General features: G+C 50.3%; 2 protein-coding genes across 7 annotated transcripts in view; one reads left to right on the forward strand and one right to left on the reverse strand.

Annotated features, from left to right (window-relative positions):
- Positions 1-9,507, forward strand: part of LOC122373417 (ATP-dependent translocase ABCB1-like) — a 40,946-nt gene extending 31,439 nt beyond the window's left edge. For 3 of the 6 annotated variants that reach the window (XM_043351437.1, XM_043351439.1, XM_043351440.1), the window contains 11 exons: positions 1,741-1,920; positions 2,221-2,325; positions 2,638-2,799; positions 3,026-3,229; positions 3,524-3,653; positions 4,074-4,185; positions 4,450-4,606; positions 4,853-4,873; positions 5,702-5,899; positions 6,335-6,462; positions 8,639-9,507. In XM_043351437.1, coding sequence (XP_043207372.1) covers positions 1,741-1,920; positions 2,221-2,325; positions 2,638-2,799; positions 3,026-3,229; positions 3,524-3,653; positions 4,074-4,185; positions 4,450-4,606; positions 4,853-4,873; positions 5,702-5,899; positions 6,335-6,462; positions 8,639-9,059 — 1,818 coding nt within the window. In that variant the 3' untranslated portion in view covers positions 9,060-9,507. Of the gene's footprint in view, positions 1-1,740; positions 1,921-2,220; positions 2,326-2,637; positions 2,800-3,025; positions 3,230-3,523; positions 3,654-4,073; positions 4,186-4,449; positions 4,884-5,464; positions 5,900-6,334; positions 6,463-8,638 lie in introns of those variants that run through there. The other 3 variants (XR_006255042.1, XM_043351438.1, XM_043351441.1) reach the window with 3 other exon arrangements.
- A 2,051-nt stretch (positions 9,508-11,558) lies between these two features.
- On the reverse strand, positions 11,559-13,357 carry LOC122373416 (glycine receptor subunit alphaZ1-like). The gene is made up of 2 exons (XM_043351436.1): positions 13,344-13,357; positions 11,559-12,892 (listed from the first exon to the last, which is right to left on the reverse strand). The coding sequence occupies exons 1-2, from the start codon at positions 13,355-13,357 to the stop codon at positions 11,620-11,622; spliced, it is 1,287 nt and encodes a 428-aa protein (XP_043207371.1). The 3' UTR covers positions 11,559-11,619.
- Positions 13,358-14,339: the final 982 nt, after the last annotated feature.

A 14,339-nucleotide genomic window follows, 5' to 3' on the forward strand; every position in this document is an offset into this window, starting at 1 on the left:
CCCCCCTACAGCAGGGCCCCGGTGAGCCGTAGCAGGGGGCCCCTTGAGTTGCAGTTTTGTCTCGCGGGCCACAACAGGGTTCTTGCGGGTTGCAGTAGGGCCTCACGCGGTCTGCAGCAGGTTCCCCGCCAGCCACAGTAGGCCCCGCGGTCTGCAAGACTAGGGGCCCCACGGGCCGCAGAAGGGCCCTGGCGAACCATGGGCCCAAACATGGCGAGGCAGGGCCTCACGTGCCGAAGCAGGGCACCCTCAAGCTACAGAAGGGCCCCAAGGTCTGTAGAAGGGCCCCCGCGATCCGCAGCAGGGGCCCCCGTGGCCGCAGCTGGGCCCCCGAGAGCCCCAACAGGGGGCCCCCGTGGCCGCAGCAGGGGCTCCCGCGGCCGCAGCAGGGCCCCCGCGGGCTGCAGGGGCCCCGCGAGCCCCAGCAGGCCCCCCCGAGCCGCAGTAGGGCCCGCATTCTACAGCATGGGCCCCCCGAGCCGTAGCAGGGCCCCCCGAGAGCCGCAGCAGGGCCCTCTCAAGCTACAGAAGGGCCCCGCGAGCCGCAACAGGGTCCCGCGAGCCGCAGCGGGGGCCCCCCGTGGCCGCAGCAGGGGCCCCCGTGGCCGCAGCAGGGGCCCCCGTGGCCGCAGCAGGGCCCCGAGAGCCCCAACAGGGGCCCCCGCAGCCGCAGCAGGGGCTCCCGCGGCCGCAGCAGGGCCCCGCGGTGTCTAGCAGGGCCCCAGAGGCGCAGCATGGGCCCCGCATTCCGTAGCAAGGGCCCCCCGAGCCGCAGCAGGGCCCCCGCGAGCCGCAGCGGGCCCCTCGTGGCCGCAGCAGGGGCCCCCGTGGCCGCAGCAGGGCCCCCGAGAGCCCAACAGGGGCCCCCGCGGCCGCAGCAGGGCCCCGCGGGCTGCAGCAGGGCCCCCGCGGGCCGCAGCAGGCCCCCGTGGTGTTTAGCAGGGCCCCAGAGGCGCAGCAGGGCCCCCGAATTCTGTAGCAGGGGGGGGGGGGGGCTCGAGCCGCAGCAGGGCCCCGCGAGGCGCAGCGGGGCCCCCGTGGCCGCAGCAGGGCCCCCGAGAGCCCCAACGGGGGCCCCGCGAGCCGCAGCAGGGGCCCCCGTGGCCGCAGCTGGGCCCCCGAGAGCCCCAACAGGGGCCCCCGCGGCCACAGCAGGGGCTCCCGCGGTCGCAGCAGCAGGGCCCCCGCGAGCCACAGCAGGGCACCGCCTAGTCGAAAAAGTGGTCCGACTAGTCGGAAAAGTCGGACCGGTGTCGACGTCCCTGACTATGAGAGCCCCTGGGGGCTTTGATTACGTTCGGCCTTGTCGGCGAGGGTGGGAGGGCGGAAATTATGCGATAGCATGTTTTTATGATCGGATTTTCCATCCGATGGCCGAAGGAAAGGTCGGTAAAATCTGGTAAAATCTGTTTGTCAGCGTGAGATGTGGATGGGACTGAATCGAAATGCTGGTACCGTAAAAAAATAGATATTAGTAAACGTTTTTTTCGTCTTCTTTTGATTTGATGTTTCCCCTTTGTTGGCTTCTATCTGTGCAAAGTCCCGCGGAAGGGTGATTTTAAAGTGGCTCCCATTTAGCCCTGCAAGCTCCCAATGAAGTGAATTTATAAAGTGACTCCCACCTGGACCTCAACCGATAACCCTCTATGTATAGCACTCTGTCATGGCATTGTGTGTCTGGAGCTGCATAGCGCTCACTCAATCTCTCCAACTCACCCGTTCCTCGTTTTCTTTCCGCAGAAATCCGGTGGTGCAGGAGGACAGACTGAGGAGGAAGACGAGGGTGAGCCGGTGTCGGCCTGGAGGCTGCTGCGGCTGAACGGCTCCGAGTGGCCCTACCTGCTGCTCGGCGTGGTCGGAGCAGCCATCATGGGAGGCTCCATACCCGCCTACGCGATCGTGTTTGGAGGCGTTCTTGGTGTGAGTGACGGAACGGCTGCTGATCAACGTCGGATGCCGGAGCGGTTTGTTATCCACCCGAAACCCACTTTGCTCTTAGACATGGCCAGCCCACTATACTAAAAAATTGCCTATTCGAAAGTGACTTTTGCAAGGGGCTCCATACGTGCTTGTAACTATTTTACTTCATTGCTCATTTCCTGCCCATTTCGACCTCTCCAGTGAATTGTTGCTACCATTGTTTTAAGGTCTGATGTTCCATAGATTGTTGACCCGTCTAAACCTGTTCTCAACTGAGACTCGCGTTCACCCCGTTTTCAGAATCTCGCGGTGGAGGATCCGGACGAAGCGTTGGCTAACGCTCAGTTTTACGGTCTGCTCTTCCTCGGTATCGGAGTTCTCGCCTTCCTAGCCTCGTTCGCACAGGTAACGATATGTCCTCCGGCGTGGGTTTATTTGAGGAGGATGGTATTTTGAAACATGTAATCATTGAACAATCAAGACATTATCTGTGCTAGCCATCATCAGGACATGTTATTTCCAGTAACATCGCAGGACGAACGCAGTGCATGCATGCATGCTGCAGCGTGCGATCCATAAATGAACATCAGGTCCCACATCCAGGAGCAGGTTTTGTTATGAACGTTCTTTTCTCTGCAGCACAGCATTATTATAGGCACCTATGTAGCTTATCTGCACCCTCTAAACAGTGTTGCGCTGTGCCCCGCTCTTTTGTAGGTGTTCATGTTCGGCGTGGCTGGCGAGAGGCTCACCACTCGGATCAGGAAGCTGACGTTCAAGGCGCTGCTGAGACAGGAGGCGGCCTATTTCGATGACTCGCGGCATACTGTCGGTGTGCTGTGTTCACGACTCTCCAGTGATGCATCCAGCGTACAGGGCGTGAGTCAGAGTCAGAGTCAGTGCACATAAAATGAGGGAAAACATGCAGTTTGTTTGTGTATGTCTTGGTTTGCTAGGGTAGACCCTTCCGGTATAATGAGACCACGTAACATTCAGTGTGGAGCCAAGCGACATCATACCGCTGTGCCCTACATTCTCAATTAAACTGACTGAGCGCTGACCCAGCCAGTACCATCTCAGTAACCCCCCCCCCTCCCCCTCTCAGGCAACCGGCACCCGGCTTGGAAACATGACCCAGGCCGTGTTTACTCTCTTCCTCGGCCTGGGCATGGCCTTCTATCTGAGCTGGCAACTGGCGCTGGCGGCTCTGCCGTTTGTGCCGCTCTGTGTGCTGGGGACGTATGTCGAGAGCAGGCAGACGTCTGGGAACATGGCTAAGGAAAAGTCCGATCAGGAGAGTGGCAACCAGGTGAGGAATGAAAACGAATAATAGGTATAATGGTCAGATGAGATAGCTGTCAAAGAAAAAGGGATCTAAGGCTGGCTACCCTAGCTACCATTGCGCTGGAATGGGCATGCTCTTTTCACTCATGTGTTTCACAAGGTATGAAGCCCATGAACACTCCGTGAAGTCTTGATGCTCTTTCCGGATGCGTAGTATTACGAAGGTAGTATTTTTTCCAGTCTGCAAAATATTTATTAGTCTGTCGCTCAACAGTAGACAGTGATTTTTATTCTTCCGTTTTTATTCTATCGTTCACAGATAGCGGTAGAGGCCATCTCCAATGTCCGCACTGTGGCCAGCCTCGGGCTAGAAAACATGTTTGCTGACCGATATGAAGAGCAGCTGAAGAAGACGCATAGCAAGTACATGAAGCGCGCGTTCCTCAGAGGTAAGGGTAGGCGGGTTTATCTGTTACAGCGTATTGGATTCTAAGACACCTGCTTATGATACTTTTTTAAACCAAGACCGGGATTGTAATAAGTTTGCTGTTTTTTATTTGATATTTACAAAACATTATGGGCATTTTTTCTCACTGATACAATAAGATAATTGTTCAGTCCGTTTTCCGCGAATGTTTACAGTGGGCCCAGGTGCGGCCTCAAGCTGCGTGCACTCATCCCTGCTCCAGTTCTGTTCCCTAACCCTCGGAGGTCTCGGGTTGGTGGCAGCACAATCTCCCGACACTCGAATGCTCTCATACCTATATTCCGTATCTGTCTACTGAGTCATGGTGTAGGCGGCAGCACTACTGCTCCTGCCTATACGTTAGTGTCATCCTGTACTCATATTTGTTCTCTGTACCCAACAGGTCTGGTGTACGGGGCGGCCCAAACTGCCCCGACCGTCTCTTATGCTGTCGTGTTCGCCATCGGAAAGCACCTTGTAATTGACGGCACCGTACCCTACTCACACCTCTTCATGTAAGACTGCGAAAGACCAATGCCCCGAAAGTTGGCCTTAGTTCTCCATATATGCTTCTTTCCTCAGGATTGCTCATTTTTCCTTACTAAACTGCACTCCCGAGCTTAGACCTTTCGATAAGATTTGCAGCTATAAGCGGCTACTATCCAATACTCCTATTTCATCTGATCAAATGTTGTATTTTTGTGCACAACTGCTGATTGTGTGACTGCTAAAAACTTCATTCATCAATTAGCCATTGACATGTCTCCTGCCTCCCCTAGGATCACAGAGAGTTTGATATACGGTACCATGGTGATCGGCGCCGCTGTAGCCTTCTCGCCGGACATGAACAAGGCGTTCATCTCGGCCAGACGAGTGTTCGCACTGCTGGACCGAAAACCGACCATTGATAGCTCCACCCAGGCTGGACTCAAACTGGTAAGACGCAGATCAGATAGACGAAAATAGGCGCTGACTGGATTTGACTAGGTACCAATTTTAGTTGTCAGCTAATTTGAACCAGCAGTTGTAACTGTCAAAGTAGTTTGTGGGCTATTAATGAGGTATGACATTCAAACTCTTCGCTGATTTCTGCCTGTTGGTGTAGGTTTGAACATCTTTTTTAATCGAATACCCTCAGTAACCTTTATTGAAATATTAAGAATGCCTTTCTCCCGTGAACAGCTTTCACCGGAAATAATTGAAGTAAGTGACAAAGGCCTGTACACATTCAGCTGCTGTGCTGTTGTCAGCCGAAAATCACTCACACTATTGGCTGAAAAATTGATGACGTTATGTTGCACTTGCAACATGACGTCACCTCTCTGCTGCCGGCAGCATGGGCTGACGGGCTGTGCTGCTACGAGAAAGCAAGTGCAGAGATGCCGAGCCGTCAGCAAAAGCCATAAATGACGCATTTAGACACTGGTAGTGGCGCATGAAAGCAAATCACGTGCCATATTTTTATTGAGCACTGCAGATAAATGAAATTTGGACACCATGTTGGCGCTATTCACATATATTTGGTTTCATAATTAATTGTCGATACAAGAAAAATACTTATTACTTTCGCACATTGTCTGTAAATATTTTGATAATATATCTAATTGCTTAAGCATTGTATTAATAAAGAACATGAAGATGAGACGAAATATTTGTTTACAACGCCATATTTGTAAACAGCCAGCCAGTGCTGACATTTCTCATCAGCCAAATGTATACAGTTCCGTCAGCCAGAAGCGGTGGGCGGAGCCTATTTCAGCTGACAACAGCACAACAGCTGAATGTGTACAGGCCTTATATAATTTTGCTTCGTTTCGGACAATGATATGACCTGAATGTTAATTAGTATTTCCTACACATCTTACTGTTATCATAGCATCTTCTGGTCCTACTTAGGGATCAACTTATTGTTTTGTTATACGGAAATTTATTTCAGCATGCATAAACACGGACAAGTGACCCCCGCCCTTGTCAGATCTGTCTGACCTGATTTAATCCCTGACCTGACCTGACCTGACCTGACCTGCACAGCCGGGACTGAGCGGCTCCATCAGTCTGGACGGCGTACAGTTCCGCTACCCCAGTCGCCCGGCGGTGACCGTTCTGCGCGGCCTCAACCTGAAGGTCCAGCCGGGCCAAACTGTGGCACTGGTCGGCGCCTCGGGCTGCGGAAAATCCACCTGTGTTCAGCTGCTGCAGAGACTCTACGATCCGGAGCGAGGAGACGTGGTGGGTTATGTTGGGACGGTGTGGGTTATATGAGGACATGATGGGTTATGTGGGGAACAAGCGGGTTATGTGGGGAACTGGTGGGTTATGTGGGGGAACAAGCGGGTTATGTGGGGAACTGGTGGGTTATGTGGGGAACTGGTGGGTTATGTAGCGACGTGGTGGGTCATATGAGGACATGGTGGGTTATGTGGGGAACAAGCGGGTTATGTGGGGAACTGGTGGGTTATGTGGGGGAACTGATGAGTTATGTGGGGAACTGATGGGGTATATGGGGAACTGGTGGGTCATATGGGGACGGTGTGGGTTTTATGGGGACGTGGTGAGTTACATGGGAACGTGGTGGGTTATATGGGAACGTAATGGGTTGTGTGAGCACTTAGTGGGTTATATAGTTTATTCGTCTTGAGACCAACTCATCTATTCTTCTTATAGAGTGTGGACGGCCAGAGCGTGTCCTCACTCCACCTGGGCTGGCTACGGTCCCAGATCGGCATCGTCTCTCAGGAGCCGATCCTCTTCGATAAGACAATCGCCGAGAACATCGCATACGGGGACAACAGGTGAGAGAATGGAAGAAGCAAGGAAATGGGATTTTTTGTATTGAGAAGCCAGGTCAAAGATTTTAACCCTCGCCCTATAGGGGGGGTCGAACGGACCCCCATGGTTTTTTGCGAATAACTCGCGTAAAAAGCGGCCGATCGCAACGAAACTTTCAGTACCCTCGCGTTCATCAATTTCACACCTACCCCGAAAATTTCATGACCCTGACCCAAATGACCTTTGACCTGTGACCTACTTTTCGAGACCATGTTTGGCTGGAATCGCGATTCGGCGTATGTCGGCTCGCATTAGCCGCGCGTTTGCAGTCTTTTCTTGGTTTCAAGCGTTCAAACATGTGATATGATGTTGCCCCCATGCATTAGGGTGGGTGTCAAGGTCACCTGAAGGTCAGGTCAGGTCATTGACCTTTGATGACCTCGGTTCACTTTTTCGAGTTTTACATGTTTCTAGGCCAGTTTTTGGAGCTGAATTCGAATTTAGCAACCATATGAACATTTACGAAGTAGTTTTGGTGCCTTTGTAACATGTTACGAAGCTGTCAGAGGCGGTTGCCACTTACTACGAATACCCTTACTGGTTGACCTGACCTGACCTGACCCGACCTGGCCTAAATACATGAAGACATCATCTGTGATCAAAACTAACATGATATTCGTGATCAGCACCCCGAAAAACCCCATAGCAGCCACACTTTACGACGTTCTAACAGGTCCCCATTGTCCCGCCTTTGGGGTCATTGACCTGACCTGCAAGGTCAACCAATGACCTAGGACCTTAAAATTGGGTATCATCGGCTTCCTCTCGTCACGGGCAACACGCTCGTTTTTTCCGCGAAGCTCTAGCTCGATCAGGGGCGAAACGGCAAAGGGGGGGGTCCAACGGACCCCCCCCCCCCCCTTATACGTTCGCGGCTGGAAAAACACCAATACGGGCGGGGGTTAAGGCGCCCTTTTTCTTATTTGGTATTGAATACAAATGAATCATATTATCACATTTGTAGAACATTTCTCACGATGTTGCCTTGTCCAATACAAAATAAAAGAGCATATTAGCCAGCAAATAAATGTGGAAATGAGCTGTAATTGCATACCAGGCCATACTTAACCCTCGCCCATGTAGGGGGGGGTTGGTGCAACCCCCCCCCCCCCTGAGGTTTTTCGAAAATAGTGCAAAAACGGCGGCGCGCAGCGCCGCCAAATTTTGGGTACCTTATGGGGCAAACCTTGCGCATCTTTTGATAAAAAAAATTTGACCGGGTCATGTCAGGTCACGGAGTTATGACATCACAAAGGGAACAGCCTCCGGCCGGATTTTCACAAACTGAGTGCCAACGCCCGAGGTTTCCTGCCGGTGGTACGGAGATCGGTTGATGGATCGTGATGAAACTTCCCATGCATGTTGGGGCAAGTATTGGCTATCATATGGTATAAGAAACTTGACCGGGTCAGGTCAGGTCACGGAGCTATGACGTCACAAGAGGAACAGCGTCCGGTACTATTTTTGAAAAGCGCCCGAACCACTATTTTGCTAATTCTTGTCACCTCAATGGGAATATGCAGCAATATTAGCTTCTATAGGGAGCAAATGGACCTCCCAAATCCAAAAATACAATCAGATTTCAAAAATTTAAATTTTGATTTTTCGAATTTCTGCCGCCGACTGTGACCTTGCCGACTTCCGGCGCTCCCAACGCGCCATTTTTAGAGCTAGGGAAACGAAATACATACCAAACGATAGAGAATTGATCAAGGAACACGATAGTGAAGGTTTCAAGTCGATATCTCCCACCGTTTTGCCGCAATCGCCGCCGAAAGTTGAAAAAAGTCTATTTTTCCGAAAATTTGACCTTTGACCGGTCAAAAGTAGGTCAAATGTTGACCTAGGACCAAAAAATATACCACCAATCGCGAGATCTCGGCGAGAGCAATCCGTTGGTCTTTTCCGCTAAGCTCTACGACGCTCCGTTTTCAAACGCCAAGGGGGGGGTCGCACCAACCCCCCCCCCCCCCTGCATGGGCGAAGGTGGCAGATCGCCGTTTACGGGCGAGGGTTAAGGCGGCCAGTGAGCTTTATCGTAAGCCCTCGCCGTCTAGCTAACAGTTGCTGGACCTAGCCCTTGTTAGCTGACCGTGTTCAGAAATAAAGCCAACCCCGTCACTTACCACATGTCCACAGCCGAGAGGTACCGATGACGGAGATCATAGAGGCCGCTCGAGACGCCAACATCCACAGTTTCATCACCAGCCTGCCGGCCGGCTATGACACCCGCTTGGGCAGCAGCAGCAGCACCCAGCTCTCCGGCGGCCAGAAGCAGCGCGTGGCCATCGCGCGCGCGCTGGTGCGCCGGCCAGCTATTCTACTGCTGGACGAGGCGACATCCGCGCTGGATACGCAGAGTGAACAGGTGGTGCAGCAGGCTCTGGACCGAGCCGCTAACGGGAGAACCTGCCTGGTGATCGCGCATCGTCTTTCCACCATTCAGGGAGCGGATTGTATCGTGGTGGTTAATAGAGGGAGGGCAGTCGAGCAGGGCACTCACCAGGAGCTGCTGGCAAAGAAGGGGATGTACTATGAGCTCTATAAAACGATGGGTTAGGTGGGCAAGAGAGAATGTTTGTTGGAGTGCGTATTCGTACTTACACTATTTTGGTGGATAAAGTGTGATGTTTCTTGCGACAGTATTTGCACCGGACGGTGCACCATTGGGAACTGTTTGTTTGTTGGGAACTGTGCAACTGTTCGTCCGTGCCATGTTTGAGCAGCAGCAGGGAGGTCATTTCGGTGCCTTAGGGTTGCGCTGTGGTTTGATATCTTCGAGTTGGACATGTATGACCTGTTTTCAGGTACAATGAGATTTTATGGTGCTGGTACTTATTGTTGTTACCAGTGGCGTCTTACGTGTACTAGACCTGACTTCAGGGTCTACGAAATGATGCCGGCGAACCTCGCCCCAAGCCTGTCTTTTTCCATGTAACAGCCAAATGGACAATTTTGTTATGCCTTGGCGAAATGAACAAATATAATCATCTGTTTCACTCAACTTATCAACGTTGATTTGTCCGATCAGTCATGACAAGAAACAATCTGCGCCTTAAAATGTGATTTTGATGCTAGATGATGCTACTTGAATTCGCTACAATCCGTCAAATGTTTACGAATATATACAACTTACGTTCGAAGTATAGCTCAGTTTCCAATTCAAATTTCAATCAATCGGATAACTGACTGTTTTTTTTTTGTGTGTGTGTGAACAGTTGTGGAGGATCGTATAGGAACTTTCCTCCTCACAAAAAACAAGCTCAAAGCTCACGCCTCATGGAGCTTATTCACAGCACTGCACTACATAGTGTTGCCCATATGTCGCATAAACAGCCGCGGTATTGCTGAACAGCCAATTGCCCGCTTTTTCAGCCATAGGACATCATTAAAGTGAGCTAATTGTAGCCGTTGAAGGCACCCTGGACTGAGACCAAGCAGGGTTACGGGAACTACGTTCAGACTGGGGGGGGGGGGGGCACACCATAATAGAGATCAACCTAGGGTACCCCCAAATCTAGTTTTCTCACCGGTTTTAGACCACTTATTTTTCATCCCTTGGCTTTTTCAACAAAAAAGAAAACATTTGCAAAAAAAGTGTGGTATTCCGTCTCAAAGCTGTGGGGGCATCGCCCCCACGGCCCCAGAGTTGGGGGGGGGGGCAAGCTGCCCCCACTGCCCCCCCCCCGGCTCCCGCGCCATGAGACCAAGTGCCAAAGTAAACTATAGTTTACTTTGGTTTACGCGTTAGCTCGCCCCTGGTAGAGCTAGCGCGTCGCGGAAAAAACGAGCGTGTGCGCCATTACAAGACGCAGATACCTATTGATACCCGATTTTAAGGTCCTAGGTTAACCGGTGACCTCTGAGGTCAGGTCAAGTGCCCCAAGGTACGGTTCCGTTTTTGGAGAATAACTTGGCAAAAATCGATCGCAAAGCCACGATTGTGGCAGCATCGTGTTCGCCTCGCTTAGGCGCGTCGAATGGTATATTTTGGGGGGGGGGTGAGATCAACTTAGGGTGTTGAGCTCAGGTCACGGTCATCAGGTCAGCGACCCCAGGTCACGAAATTTGTCGAAGGAGGTCATGTCACATATCATTCAATTCGGCAGGTCTTCCTGAGTCCATTGGTGGTTTTCCCGACTCGCTAGCTCAATTTGATCGGGAGTTATTGACGAAAAACTAATATGAACCTAATGACGTCATAAATGACGTCACGCAAGGTCAACATTGCAAAAGTGACGCATCTAACCTTGCAAGGAGTGAATCAGATCACGATTCTGTGTGCTTGAGATAGTTAGAGAACGTTCCCAGCGCCAGAATAGCAGTTTTCATTTTTCCCCATTGACTTATAATGGTGAGGTCACGAAAATGACCTGACCTCATATGACCTTTAGGAAAAATCCGAGATATACAAGCTGTGAGACTCGTAATGGATGATAGATCCTGCAAGTTTTATTTCCCTGTGAAAGCTCCTCTGGTAGTGAGGGCGTTGCGAAGTTGCGACATCTGAGGACCGTGCAGAGGTTCACTTATGACGTCATAGGTCAGTGACCTGACCTGACCCGAAAATGCGGTTGGTGTCCAAATATCCGGCTTGAATCAAAGGTCAGTTATGCCCAGCTTCAGCTCTTTATCACTATCGTGTTTGGAGCTATCGCGAAAAAAAAACTCTATGGTGGGTGGCACACCTCCTCGGCCGGAGAGGGTTGAGGCGAATGCTATTCTAAACTTCCAAACATTTTGTTACAGGTGCGACTTTGTATTGTGCTGATTTTATCATCAAGCTGCAATTTCTTCCACACAATATATTTCTTTGTATTGTGCATGGGCATGGAAGTTCTCTATAACACTTTCTCTACAAAGGAACGCGGTTTTTTAGTTCGTAGACATTGACCGTTAAGTGTCCATGAAGCCACCTACCTAAATTATACGTCAATGGGAGAGGTAACTAACAAAATAAATCAAAGACAAAGTTTAGTATAAACATGTTTTCTACTATAAAAACAGAATACACGCCACAGCACATGATGAACAGGAAGTGGGGGCTAACTTTGGCTAAATTTGTCATGCATTTGTGTCCTGCAAAAAGAGTGAAGCACCTTTACCACCACATTTTGACCTTAGCCACTGGCCACGGACACGCCTTTCTGTCCATGTCCGTAATGATTCCAGTAGCCAATGTTGAACACAACAAATCCCAGAGGAAAGATTATCTTGGCTACGTTGTCAACGAAGTTTCCATTGTTAGAAGTAAGCTGTCGCATGGCCTGGTGCTTCCAATGCTGAAACAATGACAGCGACCAGTCTTTCGGAGCATTGTCGGCAATATCGCGAGCTTTTGGACGCTGGCCTGGTGCCTCAAGAGGAGAAATCCCTTCCTTTACCTTGCTGATGCTTTCTTGGGAGGAGAGATCCTGCGACTTGGTGCTCTCAGGCTCATCGACTGTGGCACGGAAGTGATACGCCAGGGTGAATTCGACCATCGCGAAAAAGACAACCAGGATGCAGTAGAGCATCCAGATATCCATTGCCTTCATATAGGAAACTGGAGGTAGCGAACGCTGCATTGTTGTAAACTGGGTGGCGAGGGTCAGCAGAGAGGTTACTCCGAGAGAAACGCGACCTGGAACGTTATCCACAGGAATCCAGAAGCTCAGGAAAGATACTAGGATTATGAGAATTGACGGCAAGTACATCTGAATAAAGTAGTAGCTAAACTGGCGATCAAAGACGAAGTCGGCTCGAATGCAGCTTTGGTTGACGCGATACATGCCCTCGTGGAGGTACTCATAGGAGCAGTCGTGCGGGTTCACCATGCTGAGGTGATACTGCGGGATCTTGAACTTGGAGTTATCGAGGTAGATTCCAGGTTCTTTGAACGAGACGTGGATCTCACTGCCGCTGAAGTCGTAGGACTCAACAGCTAGCGAACAAGCCTGACGGTCCAGCGGGAAGAAGCGAAAGTCGAAGGCGCAGAACTTCGTGATGGTGAGTCGCTCTGAGAACTGAACCTCGTTATTTCTCGTCAGCTTCAGACCGGCGTTCCTCCGTACCACCTCGTGACGATTGGAGCGCTTCGATTGGATGAAGTAGATATCGGGTACCCAGATTTGATCGATTTGTTCTCGGTCTAATATAACAAACGACGATTCTTCACAGGCCGGGTAGGTGATGCGGAAATCGGTCCAGTGCATGCGGAAGTACATGTCGACCGTGAAGTCCTGCGTCATCTCGTTGATCTCAGTAACTGAGATGATCCAGAAGAAGACGTACACGCTTAGAGCTTTGCCCTTGACCAGCGGCGGCATTTCTTTGTCGTAGCCTTCGGGTAGCACCTTGTAGAGTGCCTGAGATCGACATGTGGTCTGGTTGGCGTTCTCCTCTGCTGTCAGGCTGCAAATCAGGGACAGAACGAGTGAGATCATGAGCAGCAGCGGATCAATTAACAAAACACAGGCTTTGAGTCACTTGGAAGTGTGTGTGCTAATACTCAGGAGTAGAAGCAATGAAATGTGAATCTGCCGAAAGGTTTCTGAAATGTGAAACTATCGAGCTCGTCAATGGAAGATTGCATTCAATATAAGTCAGTTATTTTTATTATTTATCATTATCAAGTTTTTTCTCTAATATTATTACCTTTTTATTACGTATAGAATCTTATCAACGCTATATTTTTGTACCGTGCGACTGTTCATAGACAATGTGGCGAAATACACATCAATGTTGAGGCTCAACAGATAAAAAACAGACAATACATTTCTTGAGCACTCACAATGTTCTGCTGTATCCTTCATCATCCTGTGCAAGAAGTAATTTCAGCTGAAGACAGGTCAGTATCACCCACAACGTCTTATCCATGTTCACTGTTGTGTAACTTTTCTCCTAGCCGATCAGGGCTGCCACTGTCACCGGGATGCTGCTAATGAACAGAGGTTGCTCCCTACGGATCCTTCACAACCCCAGTCTGAAGACACGCAGACTCCGACTGATGGGTCCGCGGCGGTGCCACGTGCACTACTGACAGACGGGCAGGCTCTGACCCCACTGAGCAGTGTGTGGGGGTCAACGGATCGATTCTTAGCGGAGCCGTTTCGCTGCGAGGACAAGGCAGCAAAATGGCGGCAATGTCGTTTGTCCCAGTTCGATAAAGACTGCTATCCCGTTTCCGATAAAGACTTACTTCGTTTGGCCATTTAATCTTGCCTTATGGTGATGCATGGTGCTACTGTAGCCAGATTTACCGATTCGCAAAAAAAAACTTCATCACAAGTCTGCATATCTCCATCGCTAGCACGGCTGATGTGACCTACGGATGGGAAAATGCAGACGAATCGTTATTGAATATCGTTTAGAAAAGGAGCACAAGAGGAGTGCCTACTTTTTAAACTACATCAGTTCAAAGAAAATTAATAACAATGCTACGTCAATGTGAAGGAGAAGGGAAATACTCAGCTTATCAGTCATGTCATCATAAGTAATCAATTACTAATGGGCGGGTGGACACCCTCTGTCGATTATTAATGACGGCATGGGATCTTATGTGCTGATTTCTGTAAAAAGTTCTCGAACTTTGCATTCTTATAAATCAGTGACTGTCGATTTTTATCGTAACTACTCTCAAGCTTGAGCAAAAATATTTAATCTTGAATTCCAACTGTGTAATTTATTGATGTCAATCACGGAAAATCGTGATACCGATACCAAACCAAATACCAACAATACCCATGAAAATGCCGAAACCGAACCGTTTTGGGAATATGAGGGAAATACCAACTTTTTACCAGATTCTCATCTTCTTATACCTACTCTTGTTAGGATTCATAATACCAACAAAATACCA

This window comes from Amphibalanus amphitrite, unplaced genomic scaffold, assembly GCF_019059575.1.
Source record: "Amphibalanus amphitrite isolate SeventyFive unplaced genomic scaffold, NRLGWU_Aamphi_draft 001492F_arrow, whole genome shotgun sequence".
Classification (NCBI taxonomy): domain Eukaryota; kingdom Metazoa; phylum Arthropoda; class Thecostraca; order Balanomorpha; family Balanidae; genus Amphibalanus; species Amphibalanus amphitrite.